At 54.2% G+C, this 19,507-nt stretch overlaps 1 protein-coding gene across 3 annotated transcripts in view; it reads right to left on the bottom strand.

The window, feature by feature from the left end:
- Positions 1-19,507, bottom strand: part of LOC144717267 (adhesion G protein-coupled receptor L2-like) — a 199,985-nt gene that overhangs the window by 30,191 nt on the left and 150,287 nt on the right. For all 3 annotated transcript variants that reach the window (XM_078592680.1, XM_078592681.1, XM_078592679.1), the window contains exons 7-11: positions 16,248-16,351; positions 15,574-15,736; positions 8,270-8,373; positions 7,324-7,509; positions 1,113-1,296 (exon numbers count right to left, since the gene is read on the bottom strand). In XM_078592680.1, the coding sequence (XP_078448806.1) occupies positions 1,113-1,296; positions 7,324-7,509; positions 8,270-8,373; positions 15,574-15,736; positions 16,248-16,351 (741 nt within the window). The remainder of the gene's footprint in view (positions 1-1,112; positions 1,297-7,323; positions 7,510-8,269; positions 8,374-15,573; positions 15,737-16,247; positions 16,352-19,507) is intronic.

Here is a 19,507-nt window from a genome sequence, read left to right as displayed (position 1 = left end):
TGCCGGTTGAACCCTTTTCCAATCCGTTGACGTACATCAACATCATCAGTTTTTCTTCCGATTCCGTTGCGATGACGTACGTCAACATCTTCAGTTTTTCTTCCGATTTCGTTGCGATGACGTACGTGGACGTCTTCAGGTCGGAAGACGTACCGAGGCCTCCCGCAAGGCCACGCGGGAGAGGCCGTGTGGCACAGTTTGGGCGCCAGTTATCGTCGAGTGGCGGTGGTCGTGTCGCTACAGTTCTCTGCGGTGATTAACGGCGTCTTTAAAAGCTAATTCAACGCAGAGCCGCGTGCATGTTCCGAGAATCGGCGGTGATCTCCCACCCTAAAACTTGAAGATGTCTCGGAACGTGAAAGGGTTTATCAGCATACTTTGGGCCATTTTTTTTTTTACTTGACCAGGGCTCGCGCCCCGCTTTAATCCCCAAGCCGAACAGACGGAACTCAGCAGCGCCGGCTCACCATCTTCAACCCCACCGCCCCCCCCCCCGTTCCACGCCACTCGGCCACCTCAACACAACCCTCACCGGCTCCCGCGCTGACCCTTGACCCCCCCCCGCGAGACGGCCGCCCCCTGTCAGCGCGCGACCCTGGGCACCGCTCCCCCCCCCCCCACGTACCAGAGGTCACAAACGGGTTTTGATTCCTTACCCGTACCCGGCCGCATCAGGGTCGCAAACGGGTACCCGTACCCTACCCGATACCCGGCCGGGTACGGGTAGCCAGGTATCGGGTAGGGTACGGGTATCGGGTACCCGATTGCGACCTCTGGGATAAAGCCCTGTTGCAGGCGCGGGTGGGTTGATTCTAGGAACTTGAATTGTGAGAAGAGACAAGACATTGGGAGATGAGTGACAAACGGTGACTCACCATATTCTTAGGTTTTTTTGGTAAAGTCACGTAGGTAAAAAATTTAAATTAATAAAAGTAAAATAAAAGTAAAATAAAAATAAAATAAAAATCACGACGTTTCGGAGGCAACACAAGCTTCCGTCTTCAGTGACTCACGGCCTACCCGTACCCGGCCGCACCAGGGTCGCAAACGGGTATTCGGGTATCGGGTAGGGTACGGGTATCGGGTACCCGGTTGCGACCTCTGCCACGTACCGACGTTGTCGGCGGCGACGGTGACGTTGTCGGGGTGCAGGAGGTGGTCGGCCAGCACAAACGCTGCCTCCTCCACCGAGTCGGCGAGCAGCGTGGCGGTGTGCGCTCGCTCCGTGCCGTTCATGTCGCGCCACGCCCACACGGCGTCCTCGCGCAGCAGGTTGCTCACCACCTCCACCACCGCCTGCGTCCGTGCCGGGGGCGGCACGCACGCACGCACGCACGCAGGCAGCACGCACGCAGCACACACGCACACGCAGCACACACGCACACAGCACACACACGCAGCACACACACACGCAGCACACAGACACACGCAGCACACATACAGCACACACACACAGCACACACGCACACAGCACACACACACGCAGGCACACACAAGCAGCACACACACACACGCAGGACACACACACACACGCAGGACACACACACACGCAGCACACACACGCAGCACACACACACGCAGCACACACACACACAGCACACGCAGCACACACACACGCAGCACACGCACGCAGCACACACACACACACGCAGCACACACACACGCAGCAGGTTACTCACTCGCCGCCTCCTGGTCCATCGTTAAGCGGGAGGGAAGCGATGACGCTTGACCGGTGACGGTAGCGGTGACGGTAGCGGTGACATTAGTGGTGACGGTGGGGAGCGGTGGTGTAGCGGTTAGCGCGCTGCGCTATGAACCCGGCGACCCGGGTTCGATTCCCGTTCACGGCCAATACCAGTGACGATTATCTGAACCGGTCCCGGGCCTCCCCTAGGTCGACTCAGCCTCAAATGAGTACCCGGTGCGGGGTGTAGTAAACATCGTCACTGGGGAGACAACGGCGGCCGGGCGTGGTGCTGGCCACCCACCCCCTGTGTACCGTTCTGGCCTTCATAGGTGCTCGCTAACAGCACTTGCCCCTACAGCCTGTTAAGGCTATACGGGGGATATTTTTCTGACGTTAGTGGTGGCAGTAGTGGCGATCATTTTGTTGGAGACGCTGCTGAGGGTGGGGGGGGGGAAGCCCCCAACTACAGGGAGCTACGGGGGGGGGGGGGGTTAATGGAGCGACCACCTCTCTAAGGTAGCGGGGCTGCTAAGCTGTGTGTCGCCAGCCCGCAAGGCCGTGAGAGAGAAGCTGTCCGCAAGCTTCGTTTGTGAAGCGTTCGTGGGCTCGGAACCGCGGGCTCTCCCGACGGTATTTGGCTTACTCTTCCACAAAGGCCACGTTTATTGGAAGAGGGTGGGAAGTTAGCCACACTTTACCCCCACCACCACCACCACCACCGCCATCGAACTGCCAATCGGCGAATTGTGGCGCGCCCGCCTTGTACCGCTGGGCTGGCCAGAGGCAGACGGTGATGTGGGGAGGAGGGGGGGGAGGTATTTAATAAACTTGACCCCATTGTTTCAACTGCCGCACCGGGATATGGAATCGAATCGGCGGTGGCGGCGAAAAGCGTCCAATTCGTAAGCCCGGTCACGTCGAGGACAAGGAAGAACAACCACGCGCACGCATGGACGCTTCGTGCGCACGCGTGCTGTTGGACTTCTCTCGCGCCGTGCGTCGCCAACCGTGCCAGTCGACAACCGCGTCACGTGCCGCCCAAACAACAGATGAGATGACATCGCGGTCGTTTTCCCCCGGCAGGAAGGACGCAGTGCATGCCAACAAAACAACAACTCACTCAAGCGCATGCAAACCTCGCCCGAGCAACAACACAAAACACCGCCGCAGGACCACGAGGAGCGGGGGGGGGGGGCGCGCACGCTTTCCGGAATCTTCCCGAGAACGTCGAGCAAGCAAGACACTGCCGTGTACAGGTTGCACGCACGCACGCACGCATGCATGCAGGGTCACACCCAGAGCGGTGGAGCAAAACGGGCAATTTGCTCAACGCTAATACGGGGGGGGGGGGGGGGGGGCGGAGGGGACCCACACATGCGGAAATCTGCCCCCGGGGCCTCCAGAAACCTCTGGAACGGACCTGCGCACGTGCAAGCTTTTAGCCGCGTAAACAAAAAGACGAGATTACGCAACTCAAAACACAAACATGCAAAACATCACGATGCAGGGTCCCCTCCGTACGGCTGTGGAGAGCGCTGGGGGGGTGGGGTGGGGGTGGTGAAGGCACACATACGTCATGGCCCCACAGCCGTCGTCGTCCATGCAGCGACGTGACAAGACGAGACGGCGGGCCATGCACGCGATCGCGGTGCCGTCGACGGCGAGGGGGTGGGGGGTGATGAACGGAGGCCCCCGAAGCGGCGAGGAGCAACCCCAAACAAACGCAGCGCACTTCGGTTTAAATCGCGGGGGACGATTGGACCCACGATTCGAACCCAGGGTCTCAGCGGCGGTGGTTCAGTGGCTCTGACATTGCAGCCAAACGCGGCCACCTCTAAATACTACAACAACGTTTTGCCTAATTCTAGATTTGAAGCTTTCGTGACTGCAAGGATTCATATTCTTAGGTTTTTTCGGTAAAGTCACGTAGGTAAAAAAAGGTTTAACACGTAGGCTTTCGCGACCAATATTGTTCATAATAAACCCAAAAATCGTTGATTATGAACAATAGGTAAAAAAAATTAAATTAATAAAATAAAAATAAAATAAAAATAACGACGTTTCGGAGGCAACACAAGCCAGAAGCTTGTGTTGCCTCCGAAACGTCGTGATTTTTATTTTTATTTTATTAATTTTAATTTTTTACCTACGTGACTTTACCGAAAAAACCTAAGAATATGAACGTTTTGCCTTTCCGCTTCGTTCAGCTATCACTGGTGGCCAGGTTACTTTTGAAAAAGAAGCTAATAAATTTCGATTTAAAGCTTTCGTGACTGCAGGGATTCATCTTCTTGGTTCTTTCGGTAAAGTCACGTAGAAGGGAAATAATAAAATAATAAAACATAAAATACAATTCTCACCAGAATTGAGAATTGTATTTTATTATGTTTTATTTTTATTATTTCCCTTCTACGTGACCTTACCGAAAGAACCAAGAAGAAGATAAAAAGAGTTTAAGTCTTTATTCGTATACTTTAAAAGTGATTCGTCTACTTTTCCAACGCTTTGCACTCCAATCGCGCTTTCGCAATTGTTCGTCGTCGTAACGTCCGTGTCAAAGAGCTTCATAGGCTCATCGGATTCCTCCTCCAGCGTAACAAAACTCAAAAATTCAGATTCCGATCCCTTGACCTCTGGAGCCCCACCACCAACCACATCGTGCGCCGACGCCGTTTGTTGTTAACCCCCCCACCCCCCCCCCCCCCCCCCGCTTGACGGAGTAGACCGACGGCGCGGACACCGATACCTTGATGTACGCTTGGCAGAGCCCATCCCTCATCTTTAGCTGAGAGTGAAGAGATTGGGGGGGGGGTGTAAAGGAGGAGGAGGGGGGGGTGGTAAGGGGGAGGAGGGGGGGTGGCATTATAAAAAGACACCGCGTGATTACCAGACTCGCACACAGACGAGCAATCGGGCTTTTTTTTGCCGGCTGCCCGGTTTCCGTTTGACCCGTGCCGGTTTGTCAAGCTCGCTCTCGCACGGAGTCTCTTATGCGCGTGCCCGGCCGTGCAAGGTGTGCTTCACGACGCGGCCTGGAGCGTGCTCGACGGAGCATGGAGCGGATCCCTGTGGTGTGCTGCACAACACGGCATGGAGCGTGCTGGACGGAACACGGAGTGGAACACTGCGTGTCGTACAAAGCACCCATCGCGACACGGCACGGAGCGTGCTTGACGGAACATGGGAGCGGAGCCCTGTGGCGTGCAGTGCATTTGCTCAACAACACGGCATGGAGCGTGCTTGATGCAACATGTAGTGGAGCCTTGTGTGCACTATGCAACGTGCACACCACAATACAGCATGGAGCAGGATTGATGTGATGTGGAGCCCAGGAAGGTACCCACCACAACAAGGCTTTTAAACAGAACATGGAGCGAGCCACTGTCCACCATGCAATGTATGCACCCTAACGTGTAGCCTGTGCAATGCATGCATTACAACATGTCACTGAGCGTGGATAATGGAACACGGAGCAGAGCACGTGCGCTCTACAGGCAAGGTGCGCACCACAACGTGGAATGGAGCGTTCTTCATGGAACATGGATCGGGGCACGCTGCACTGCGTGAGGCGCGCACCAAAACACGGCATGGAGAAAAGTTAGATGGAACCGGTTTCCAGAGTTTTCACCGCATGAAACAAAATCTGCCGCGAGGCGTCGGTCCAGAGGCCTGCGGATCGGCCGACGGACCGAAAAACACATGTCGCTTTCACGTGCAAAGCTGGGCTCCTTGTCCGCGTGTTCGATTATTCATCGGTCACCCACGTGGGCCTCTGCGATGGTCGCCAAATGCTTGGCTCTAGACGGATCGGCAAAACGAGCACGCTCGTCGCGCGTCCGCGAAGCGAGGGGCCGTTCCCATGAAGGTACCGGGGGACACGCGGCCATCCCCTCTCCGCGAAATGGCTGGATTCTGACACTGTCAGCTCCTGTTACGATGCGCTCTGGTGCTAACAAGCTGTTGGGTAGAAAAGTGCACTGGAGCGCTCTCCGCCCGACGATTCGACTGACGAATTGGTTGGTTTTTTATTTTAGTTTGGCTCGATTTTCCTCGCTTGTTCGGAGCCCATTCGCTCCGTTTGCCGGAATTTAACTGCGGCCCCCGAATCGTTCGCCGAAGAGGCGGCGGTCACCAATGCGCGCATCCAGTCGTGCGAACAAATAGGCGATTGTAGCCATCCGTGCCAATCGGAGGTGCGGGGGAAAAGAACAACAAACTATGGGTCTCTGTGCGAGTCGATGGGCCTCTGTGTGAGTCTTTGTGCGTATGCATGTGGAACTTATTCGCACCATACGTAACCAACCGTGCTAATTGGAGGCGCGGGGGGAAAGGATAATGAACTATGGGTCTCTGTGCGAGTCGATGGGCCTCTGTGCGAGTCTTTGTGCGTATGCATGTGGAACTTATTCGCACCTAACGTAGCCAACCGTGCCAATCGGAGGCGCGGGGGAAAGGACAAACAGCCGCTCTTCCCAGATCTGGGTCAGATTCCATGGATGGCGGCAGCAGCGCAATCCCAGGAGGGGGATCGGGACCTTGAGTTGGCGTTGCGGTACATTTCAGAGGGTATTGATGATAATAATAATGCAGCAATTAAGACGATGCGTTCACACGTGGTGCTCCCCCCTCTTCCGGTATGGGTGAAAGATTCTTCTTGCCATGCTCTATCCACAGCGTTACGTTGCAGCGTGAGAGCGGGCGGCGACGCCGGCGCAAGGCGGCGAGTCGTTTCGGCAAAAAGCGCTCGCTCGACGCTGCACGAGAGGGACTCGCGTAAACGGAAAAAACACATTTTGGCAAAAATCCTATTAAAGTTACATTACAGTTGAGATTAATAAACGCAAATGGGATACATTAATCCATAATAGGATTAAGGCGCCGTCTGTCGTCGCGCATCGCAGATCCCGTGATTTATAAGCGCGCGTCGAGATTTAAACTCGGTGATGAACGACATTTAGAAGCCGACAGCCGCCGCCCGCATAATTATGGGCACCGTTCGGCGCTCAGCCCGGTGCGTGGGCGCATTCGGAAAGAAAGTCAACCGTGCAACGCCACCGCCACCGCCGCCGCCGCCGCCACCACCGCACGCTTCCCTAAACTAGCACCGCTGAGTCCGCCATTTTGGCCTCGGCCTAGTCAAGGCTTCAAAAGAATGACTGTGGTTTGAGTGGTCGGCTCGCAATCGCCAGGCCGCGTGTCGACGCCCCAACCAAATACCGGTTGGGTGGCCGGGGGGGGGGGGGGATCGACTGAGTCCATCGTTGTCATCGCCACCATCGCCCTCCCTTATGGTGATGAAAGGGACTTAGAACGAACAGAAACGATGACCCTTACTTGAAACAGTAGGCCATCACGTGACCGCCACAAAAATGAAGCCGTCGGCCACGTGCGGGCCGCATCCGGGCCCCCGCCCGCCCTTCAAGCACAGCTACGGAGGAGACCTTCAATCACCGTCGTGGTGGTGGTGGTGGTGTTTTTGTCGGTCGCGTGCCATGCTATACACAGCACCGTTTCCAGCCTTGGTTGACGACCATATCCGGCCATGCCCGGGACCCTCCCTCGGGCCACTCCGCGCTCTAAAGGTCACAACGACCCCAAGCCGAGCGGCGTGTGGATCCCGGGATGCGGCCGGGTACCTTGTTGAAGGTGCGTGTGGACGACTCCTTCTCGGTGGGCGTCAGCTCGAGCAGCTGCGCGTCCAGGATGTCCACCAGCTGCTCCATGAGCTTCACCGAGGAGCTCACGTCGCCCGCGTACACGGGGTCGCGCGTCTGCCGCGCCAGGTCGCTCGCCACCGTGGCGGCGTTCTCGCGGCTCTTGATCTGAGCGACGCGGCAGGGGGGGGGAGAGGGAGGACGGAACGGTGAGGGACAACGGTGGGGGGGGGGGGGGACAAGAGTTATCTAATTAAATAATCGATTTGCTGGGATCACGATCAGGCATACAGACGGAGTGATCGGGGAGCAAATGCAAATCAGAGACACCGTCATATTGCCTGTTAAGAAAAGTAATGACTCAGAAGACGAGTATTGACTGTTAGAACAAGTATTGACGATTAGAACAAGTATTGGCTGTTAGAACAAGTATTGACTGTTAAGACAAGCAATTGGGTAAAAATAACAGCACACGAAGGTGTGCCGCTCACAAAACGAAGGCACGACTCCCATCATGCCTTGCGTGCAGATCACGTGACCACCGTGACGTGCACGCAGGTGCACGTGCGATGCTCTCAGCCTTGTCTAGACCACCAGCTCAGACTAGAGCTGAAAGCGTGGCTGTATTAGGTTTGCCATCCCTTATCGTTTAGCCGGCTCAGTTTTTCTTCTATTTTGATTCGCTTTCTCATCATTCACACAAGGCGTTCGATTTCGATCGAAGTGGACGAATGGGCTCGGTGACGGAAATTATGTCCGGCCGATGGGCGACAGCCGGGCGACGGAACGGCAGCCGCGGAGATGGAGCGGACGAGACGAGTTGACGCGCGTGGGCGAGATGGGGTCGTGGGCATCGCTACGGCCGCGATGACTCGATTGATATCTCGCACGGGGGAAGGGAGAGGGAGGCAGGGGGGCGATGGCTCACCCGTTGCGCGATTTGGTTCACCCAGGGGGAAGTGCAGTTGCTGAAATCGGGACCTCGGGCAGACCAGACTCCCGTGATGGCATCGCAGGTGTAGAGCGCCGTGCCTGGAGTGTGCACACAAAGACAAAGATTCCCCCGTGTAGCCTTTGAACAGACTTTGCTGGGCCAAGTGCTGTTGGCGAACGCCTATGAAAGACGGCACGGCAGACGATGGGGTCGGTGGCCATCCACCACGGCCGGCCGCCTTCGTTTCTCAGGTGCTGTTGTTTACAAAGCTTACCATGCTACTATTCAACTATTAAGCATATTTATTATCTTAACAGGTGCCCACTGAGCTGTATAGGCATTTTTCAGAAGTAACCTGGCAACGAAGTGGCTTATCGTACGATTCTAAATGTGGAGGGAAAAACCGGAGGACCCGGAGAAAAATCCATGCGGCCACGGGGAGTGAAACATGCAAACTTCAAATACGCATTTGTCAGGGTTCGGATCGAACCCACGAACTCCTGAGTACCAGGCGAGGTGGTCAACCTCTACACCACGGGGTAGCCCAGGGTAGGTTCATATATTCGGAACCAATGTTGGCCATGAGTGGGGTTCATAGCCACGATGCTTCTGCTCCCCCAACATACACGAATTTACAATCACACACAGACACACACACACTCTCACATATAATCAATATGCAATCACACACATTTACATATACAAGAAGGCACACACATTTACACATGCAATCAATACGCAATCATACACATTTGCATATATAGGTAATCATTTTAGTCTGAGTTGACCTAAGGGATGCCCAAGACACGTTCATGTATCAATCGCCGCTGATGTCGTGGCTGGAAAAATCCAATTCAGGTCGCCGGGTTCGAAGCGCGGTGCGCTAACCACGCGCACACACACACGGCGTGTACACAAACACCCACAAAAACGCACGGGTGCATACAATCACACACGTTCAACAACAACAACAACCGCCATTCGCCACTAAGTGACGGTGACGTCACCACGACGCTTGTGCCAGGCCATGTGCACCTTGAGGCCACGTGAAGTGTCGAACGACCCGCTGGCAGGAGGTCACGGGGCAGACCCAGGTGCCACGGGTCGACTGACTGAGATGACCGAGACGACTGGCTGATGCACCACCTGTGCCCCCTACTGTGCCAACTTGCTGTGCATTAGCCACCCGGCGCTCCGCTCGTTGTTGTGAGCACACACGTTCACACACACACACAAAGACAAAGATCCCCGTGTAGCCTAGATAGGCCATTGGAGAGGAAGTACATACACCACACCAGGTACTCATTGAAGGCTGAGTAGGCCCAAGACGAGTTCAAGCGCCACTCGCCACTGATGCCAGCCTTGGCTGGCCGCCTTAGGTTTGTAAACGCAGCGTGCGCCACCGCTCACTACGCACATATTTCGATTGAAAGCTTTCGTGACTGCAGGGATTCATATTCTTGGTTCTTTCGGTAAAAGTCACGAAGAAGGGAAGTAATAAAATAATAAAAATATTGCACATTTATTTTATTTCATTCTTTCCCTTCTACGTGACTTTACCGAAAGAACCAAGAAAATATACACATATTGCACACACACCTACAGAGATCCCTCCTGTGTCGTCATAATAGAATTTCGGGGCAACCGAGTACCTATGATGGCCGGTAAGGCACAAGGGGGGGGGGGGGGCTGGTGGGTGATCAGCACCACGCCCAACCTCCTTTGTCTCCCCAGTGGCGATGTTTACACACCGCACCGGGTACTCAATTGAGGCTGAGTCGACCTAGGGGAGGAGGCCTCAGGACCGGTTCAGATAATCGTCACCGGTGTTGGCCGTGAGCGGGAAACCAACTGGAGCCGCCGGATTCGTAGCGCAGCGTAGTGCTACCCGCTACACTACCGCTCCCCACACATACGCACGTACAAATATACACTCGCATTCATAAATACAAACACACAGACAAACACACATTCACAAAAACACACCTACACGCAAACACTCACAAACGCACACACACACACACCCACGCCTCACTCGGACAACATAAAACTCAAAACATTCCGTGCATCAAATTCCTCTCACCGTGCCAAATTTTTAATCCTATGGAATTTCCGACGGCGACGCGCGGTGAAACCCGGGAAAAAGTCTGCAGCGGGGGTTGCTTTTCTTTTGGGTCTCGGCATCGTTTTCAGGTTGCACGTATGCGGGCTTTGACACGTAGGCTTTCGCGACCAATACAATTCGCAGTAAAGGTTTCCAGTTCGTTTGGATTAGATCGCGTAAGCGTCAACGCGCGTCGTTAGCCCGCCACGAACGCGACGCGGCCAAGCATGGTAAGGCTCGTCACGTACACAAAGCGTGCCAGTTAGTTGCTACTTCAAGCCCACCGCGTTGCGTGTTGGAGAGTAAATCCACAACATGCACTATTCGAACACCGTGACGTTTCGCTGGTGATTACGTATGTGCGTGCGTTCAACTTCTTTCGCACCGTACGTTAGCCAACCGTGCTAAATAGAAATGTTCCCCCCCGCGTCTCCCCCGCCCCCCCCCCCACTCCACGCGTCTGCGGCACCGTCATTTCGCTGGAGCGAGCGGCGGTGCAGCGGTTAGCGCACCGTGTCGGCCTCGATAAGCGTTCGCCAACGGCGGGCCTGCTTTAACCCTTAACCCTGCGCGCCCCGTTCTGGCCGAGGAGGTTTTCATCTCCTGGACGTCTGCGCAAAAGAGCTTTGTGGCCCATCGGATTTTCTCCGGGATGAACAGAGACTCCCGATTTCCGAAAGATTGTGATTCTGCGTGGAAATTGGTTAGCGCGCGCTGTGATACGAACCCGTGTATCATCACGGCGCGCGCAGCGATCATCCGGTCGTGAGTGATATCTAAACCGGCAATAACTGACTAACAATCTTCACCAATGTCCACTGACCAGCGTGGTGAAGTATGGTCAAACCAACATAGTGTGTCGATCACGGGAGTTCTTCATCCAGCAGTGGATTGAGAAAGGCCTCTACATGAGCTATGATATGATACAATGAGCTGGCTGGGTGGGGCTCAGTGGTCAGAGCACGTGACTCACAGTTGAAAGGTCAGGAGGTCAAGTCCATGTTGTGATGGTTAACCAATTATCGAAATCCATGGGGATTTAAAAAAAAACAGGTACTGCTTCGTGGAAATGTAACACTTCTTATTGTTTTGCCAAGTCATAACCTGCTCCCTGCCACAGTACCGTGAAATTTCCACCGCCAGCTCTACAATCCCCTGCACCTCACGCTCGCTTGAGCAGGCGGCTAAAATTGGCCTTCGGCTTAAGAGTACCTTGCAACGTCGCATATCCAACTCTGTGGGTGACTGAGTTATGGGGTGGATACGTGAAAAGGTCGGATATGTTGACATCGATAGAGAAAGACAGTTCCATCACGCTTCGCAAACCTGTCAACCCCTTATCAGTGATTCTAGATTTGAAGCTTTCGTGACTGCAAGGATTCATATTCTTAGGTTTTTTCGGTAAAGTCACGTAGGTAAAACATTAAAATTAATGGAAGTAAAATATCAGTGCCCTACCTTATTACAGACAAACCCAGACCTTGTTGGTTACCCCGTGCCCCTTACGAATCTCAACGTTCATTGTACATCACAAGGGAGAAACACAAACAAATAGACAAAAAAAAACACATTCCTGCGGAGGGAGCTGGTAGGAACGTTGGGTTGCTCGGTCAATGGCCAGGGTCAACGGCGGCGTGGTGTATTCCGCAAATATGCCCGACTGTGAGGGCGGGCACAAGCCGGCGTGAGTAGGTTAAACGTTGAGTTTTATAAGGGCACCACGGGGTGACCAGCCCCTCCCCACCCAGCCCCTCCCCACCCTCCCCACCCAGCCCCTCCCCACCCTCCCCTCTCCACCCAGCCCCACCCTCCCCACCCAGCCCCTCCCACCCCCCACCCAGCCCCACCCTCCCCACCCAGCCCCTCCCCACCCTCCCCTCTCCACCCAGCCCCACCCCTCCCATTTTTGGATGCACGACGGACGGACGGACACAATAATCCCCTGTGGGTTGGTGGAACCAGGTGGTTCCTACCAGTAAAATGTTTCCCCGTATTGAAACGGCTGTTACGCAGTATAGACCTGAAAGTTCAATTTACTATGGCCAAGTATACGGGTAAACCGTATGGGTTGACAGGTCTGGCACTGTGCGTACTGCACTGGGTGGGGGCGGTTAACTGGTCCATGACGATGCGTGACGGTGAGAGACGTGTTGATGAACTGCATCAGTGAGTTTAATTTTTCCGGCTCTCAATGCCGAGGTGATAGGTTCAACGGTGGGCCAACGTTGAATGTTTACTGGGAACACAGCCTGACAATCACCAACATCACCACCACGATACCACCATGATCACCATCATCATCATCATCGCAATCATCACGATCATCACCATCACTGCCACCGCCATCACGATCATCGCCACCAACATCACCACCACCACCACGATACTATCATGATCACCATCATCATCATCATCACAATCATCACGATCATCACCATCACTGCCACCACCATCACGATCATCGCCACCAACATCACCACCACGATACCATCACGATCACCATCATCATCACGATCATCACAATCATCACCATCACTGCCACCGCCATCACGATCATCGCCACCAACATCACCACCACTACCACCATCATCACCATGACCACAATCATTATCACCATCATCATCATCATCACCGCCCCTTCCGGCTGGCAATATAAGAACCACGTGTAACATGTGGCTCTGAGCAGTTCAATGTGGGATGAGATTGTTTTTTGTTTTTATTAAGAACAGACTTGGGCCCTATAGGAATGTGGAATTTCAAACCACTGGCAGCGTAAGAAACAACTTGGTGAGAATGTCGCCTGATGAAGCTGGTTGCAATTACTGGCGAAACGTCACGGAATCAGATTGTAAATGTCGTTGCTTGGCTCTCCAACACACACCGGAGTGCTGTACTAGTATACTACACTATACACTACACTATACACTATACTACTATACACTACACTATACACTATGCTACTATACACAATACACTACACTACTATACACTACACTATAGACTACACTACTATACACAATACAATACACGACTACACACTACACTATACACTACACTATACACTACACTACTATACACAATACACTACACTACTATACACTATACTACCATACACTACACTACTATACACAATACACTACACTACTCCACACTACACTAGATACTACACACTACACTATACACTACACGACTATACACTACACTACTATACACAATACACTACACTACTACACACTACACTACACTATTATACACAATACACTACACTACTACACACTACACTACACTATCATACACTACACTATACACTACACTATACACTACACTATACACTACACTATACACTACACCGGCGTGCTGTACTAGTGACGAATTGGCCACGTTACGTTTACGTGACAACCCCCTCACTAGTTGGCTGTGTCGGGTGGTGGCGGGTTTTAACGACACATTCATATATTTACGCGATCTAACCCCAAAAAAAACCTCTATTATTGGTGAGAATGTGTGCGATTGGATGTGCGTTTCCCACGTGATATCCTCAAGGCAACATTGTTGAGCGGGGCTTGAGCTCCACACCACATCTTGCCACGTCTCACCACCTCCCCCACCCCACAAAGACAAAATAACCCCCGCGTGTAGCCTTTAACAGACCGTTGGAGCAAGTGCTGTTAGCGAGTAGCAGCACCTATGAAGGCTGTCACGGCACACGAGGGGGGTGGGGTGGCCAGCACCACGCCCGGCCGCCTTTGTCTCCCGAGTGGCGATGTTCACACATCGCTCCTGGTACTCATTTGAGGCCGAGTCGACCTAGCGGAGGCCCAGGACGAGTTGAGATAATCGTCACTGGGTGTTGGTGGCCGTGAGCGGGAATCGAACTCGGGTCGCCGGGTTCGTAGCGCAGCGTAGCGCTAACCGCTGGACTTCCGCTCCCGAACCCCCCACAGACGGGATGTACCGACACAGACTTAGACAGCGAGACAAAGGGAGACACGGGTAGGAGGGGGGGGGGATACAGACAGAGCGAGAGACAGAATGGAGACAGACAGCCGGAGAGAGATAGACCGAGAGGCAAAAAAATGTACCCGTAAAAACAAAGTTTTTCACTATAAATCCTTTATATGCGTGGCGGCTAGAGTCCTCTCGTCCTCTGGCTTGAGATGGCTGCCACCTATGGGTCAGATGATTGCCTGCCACCATTAAGCAATTGGTAATTAAATATAATATTTTTTTTTCCTAAAAAGTGTAAAGTTATGGAAAAAAATGTTCACGAAAATAAATTGTCACGCACAACGAGTCTGTGTGCAAAATGTCAGCTCGATTGGATCACGGGAAGTGGGTTAAAAAACGACCGAAAGATTTGCACGGTCGTAAGCGCGCAAGCAAGCAAGCAAGTGAACTTAATATAAAGGATTTAAAAAAGGAAAAAGATACAGAGATAGGGTGACAGAGATAAATAGGCAGAGAGATAGACAGAGAGGGGTCTAGAGACATAAGAGCATGAGACACTAAAACGGAGACGGAGGTGACAGGGGCAGGGAGAGCACACACATACAGACACAGACACAAATAAATAGAAATAAAGAAAGATAGAGACACAGCCATAGGGAGACGTGAGAGAAACAGACACGCAGATAGAGACACTGATACAGAGGAAGATATGGGAGACAGAGACACGGATACAGAGCAGAGGTCGCAACCGGGTACCCGATACCCGTACCCTACCTGATACCCGGCTACCCGTATCCGGCCGGGTACGGGTACGGGTACCCGTTTGCGACCCTGGTGCGGCCGGGTACGGGTACGGGTAAGGAATCAAAACCCGTTTGCGACCTCTGGGGTGCGCGTGTCAAGATGACAAGATGTGGGGGGGGGAGCAGCGGTGCAGCGGTAAGCGCTACGCTGCGCTCCGAGCCCGGCGACCCGAGTTGGAGTCCCACAACACCGGTGACGATCATCGGAACCGGTCGTGGGCCTCCCCTAGGTCGACTCGGCCTCAAACGAGCACACCTGGTGCGATGCGTTGTAAACACATCGCGAGCAGGGAGACAAAGGCGGCCGGGCGTGGTGCCGGCCCACCCAACCCCTTCCGTGTGCCGTTCCGGCCTTCATAGGTGCTCGCTAACAGCACTTGCCCCGAGTCTTTGTCAAGATGACAGCATTGCAGGAACGAGCGGTGGGCGGCGGGCGGACTCACCGACGGTGCCCGCAGGACAGGGCCTCTCCGCCGTCTTGCCCTGCAGCAGCTGGGGCCACTGGACGGCGCGGGCGAGCGTGGGGGGACAGAATGTGGGCACGCGGGTGCCGCCCCCGCCGACGTCGGCGGGCGCCACGTCTCCCGGTTTCACGTCGGTCGTGTCCTGCGGGGGAGATGCGGCGGCAAGAGTCGAGTGTTGTCGGTTGAACCTCTTTCGCACCGTGCAGAGCCAAGTGTGCTAATCGGAGGTGCAGTGCGCACAAATCACCGCGCCACCGCTCACCACCACTATTAGCAGCAATGCCACCACAGTCGCCACTACCACTGCCCCCCGTATAGCCTTTAACAGGCTGTTGCGGAAAGTGCTGTTCGCGAGCACCTTTGAAGGCCGGCACGGCACGCCAGGGGATGGGTTGCCAGCACCACGCCCGACCGCCTGTGGCGATGTTTTTACACACCGCACCAGCTACTTATTTGAGGCTGAGTCGACCTAGGTGAGGAGGCCCAGGAGCGGTTCAAATAATCGTCGCCGGTGTTGGCCGTGAGCGGGAATCGAACTCGGGTCGCCGGGTTCGTAGCGCGGTGTAGAGCTGACCGCTGAGCTAACCGCACCCCACCACCATTACCCCCACCACTACTGCCAACACCATTGCTGATACCACCACCACCGTTACCTGTGGCGGTTGCGCAGGGAATGGCGGCACCGTTGCCACGTGGCTCCGCGGAGGACTTGCGGTGCTGCCTCCACTGGAAGGCCCCATCGTCGAAATCTCGTGCACTGCATTGTGGGAAACACACACAAAAGCCAACGACCATGTTGACGTCGCGGGCACGGCACACTAACATTCACCCAATCAACGACGGCAAGAGCAGCGACGGCCATTCGACACCTCCGATTGGCTACGAACAACATGCAAACATTCACAACCCAAGAGCAGCAGCTCACAGCTACCAAACGTCCTGGATTGGCCGAACGTCCCCGGTTTCAGCAAGGCCATCCCCCCCCCGGTTTCCCGAAGAGTTCAAAGTTTGTGCCACTTCAAAGTTTTCTGGCCTCACGCTCGACTCGTGTGGGGGGGGGGGGGGGGAGGCCTATGAGCAGCGGGCGGGTGCAGCGTCAGAGACGCCCAGATAAGCGTAGTCGGCTACGTAGGGTGCGAAAGAAAGTTCCAGCATACGCACATACTGCCCCGTTCACGACCATCGAACAAAGTCGGTCACTGTGTGAAAAATGACAATAGGTTTTACCCCTTTGGGGCGATAAAACAGGAGGTGTTCAGATGTTAAAATACCAAATAGATATCCTTTGCAAAGAATCAAGTCTGCAATAACCACACACGGTACATGCGGTGAACATGCAAACCAAAAACACGCTCCGGTCCTATGTGATGCATTGTCTTTGAAACTTATTGGCCTACACCAGAAACAACAGACTTTTTCTCTGGTGTAGGCCAATCAGTGTGGTTAATGCAGTAACTTGATTCCTTGCAAAAAGGTTTCTATTTGGTGTTTGAACATCTCCACACAACTCCGGTTTTATTGCCAGAAAGGGTCAAACACCTATTCTTGTTTTAATGTTGGCTGTGAGTGAGAATCGAACTCGGGTCGCCAGATTCATAGCGCAGCGCGCTAACCGCTACACCACCGCTCGCCACACACACACACAGACACACAGACACACACACACAGACATATACAGGCACACACACACACAGACACACTTCACACTCAACACAGAGCCCAGTCCTGAATCACACCCTGGTCATACTGGACATCTTTACTGGACGCCTGTGAAAAGAAGCTTCATAGCACGCACATCGGATTTCTCGAGATTCTCACACGGACACACACGCACGCACACAGACGCCCTTGGCACACACCGCGCACAACACAGTCCCTGCATCGCACCCCTTGCAGCAGGGAGAGCGAGGTGTGAGCGAGCGAGCGAGCGTCGGAGCCGAGTTTAGTTGGTGGAAGCCTGCCGTCGAGCTGCCACCGGGGAGCATAATAACGCGGCTGGCGTGAAATTAAAGTGCACAGCTGCGGTGTGGAATTAGCCTAATGACGAAGCAATGGGAGCTGTCGGGAGGAGCTGGGCATTGCTTGGCTTCCACGGCAGCAGCGTGGTCTCGATTATAGACGCGCGCCGGCCTTTTGCTCCGTCCGGAGTTTTCGTATCCGCTCGTCGGCTGTGCCACGGGGCGTTCGTCGTACGTGCAACGGCGTCGCATCTACCCCCTTGCGTAAAAACATCGGTGCGGGGGGTTGCGGGGGGGGGGGGCAGGTCCCCCCCCTTCTCCTCTCCACCCTCCCCTTCGTCCCCATCGCTGCCTCGACTCCCTTGCTGAAGTTCTTCCACCCTCACACCTGCCCCTCTCCCCACGTGAATGTAAACATGCAACCCCGGCGCTCGGTCTCCACTCGGCAGGGCGGCAGCAGCAGCAGCAGCGGCGTGTCGCCCAATCTCCCCCCACCAAACCCCCCCCCCCCCCCTCAGGTGCTCGGGACTTGTGCCCGTGGAGTTTCTGTACCACTCCCTCCTCCGCCCCCCACAACCCCACAGCGCCACTACGTCGCGGTTTGTGTTCTGTGCCAGCTGAAATGTAAAACATAAAAAAATCGGCGGGGTGGGGGGGGGGCAGGGGCGCTGACCTCTACTGTATGGACCCCGAGGACAAAACAGTACAACTTACATAGCGACGACACCTACGGCGGACTTCTTTCGCCCCGTACGTGGCCGACCGCGCGAATCGGAGGTGCGGGGAGGGGGAAGGACAACGACCTAAACACAGGAAGCAGTTCCCGAGGAATTCGTTTTCAATCGAGCTGATTTCGAAGTGCATAGCGCCAGTGGCTTCCTAACATCGAAAGGAGGAGCGTTCCAGACGGCCGCCGAAGCGCATCTGAAACGTCGCGATGCGGTGGCCACCGTCTTTGTTCGATGGCCTCGTCAAATCTGCTGTTGCTAAGATGACCAGAGTTCACATGTGATGCTTTAAATGCGACCGCATCTCCAGATGCTTCACATGCGGGAAGTGGAGCGGGGGTGGGGGGGGGAGGAAATGTGCTCTCTGCACATGAATATAAATAAGTAATATTTAAAAAAACTTTTTCAAAAACACGCTTTAATGAAATGTACCGTACTAGTAATGGAAGAACTCCACGACTCTAGGGATGGGGGGGTCACACCCCTAGCCCGCAACTCGTGGGACATCTTGGAACGGTGAAAGGGTTAAGACCTTGTCTCGACGGCCGAGTGATGCCGATGGCGCAATCAGGATAAAGTTGGGTGAGGGGCGGTGGCCGGGGGGGGGGGGGCGAGGAGGGGGGGGGGGTGAGAGGGCGGGGAGGAATGAAAGACTGGGGAATCTGTCGCGCACCCGAGGGCCGAACAGGACTTTCAAACACCTCGGTCTATCCTGTCACAGCAAGGTTGTAAGGAAACTGACGTACTGTAAGTGGTTACGTTTTAAATGTGTGGAGCTAGGTTTATTCCCGGCGTTTTCTATCGGGACACCGTGGAGGCTGAGCCACAGCGTGCTCCTGGAAAAGCTGCGTTTTACGGTTCTTCCGATGTCATTTTCACGAATTTAATCTAAACTATAAAAAAAAAAATATTTTTTACCAGATAAGGCCCACTGGGCTATGTAGCTCATTTTCAGAAGCGACCTGGCCATTACAAATGATAGCTCAACGAAAGTGTCTTATCGTCACGTGGAAATTGATAGCAGCCAAATACTCTGAAGGCGTTGACGTCGATTCTAAATGCGGAGGGGAAAAACCGGAGGACCTGAAGAAAAATCCACACGACCACAGAGAGAACAGGCAAACTCCAAATACACAGCAGGCATCAGGGTTGGTTTCGAACCCATGACCTCCCACATACTCTTAGTGCTTTCCGGTAAAGTCACGTAGGTAAAAAATGAAATTTAAA

Source organism: Lampetra planeri, chromosome 3 (assembly GCF_965212315.1).
Source record: "Lampetra planeri chromosome 3, kcLamPlan1.2.h2, whole genome shotgun sequence".
Taxonomy (NCBI): Eukaryota; Metazoa; Chordata; class Hyperoartia; order Petromyzontiformes; family Petromyzontidae; genus Lampetra; species Lampetra planeri.
This window is presented reverse-complemented; position numbering and strand designations above follow the sequence as displayed.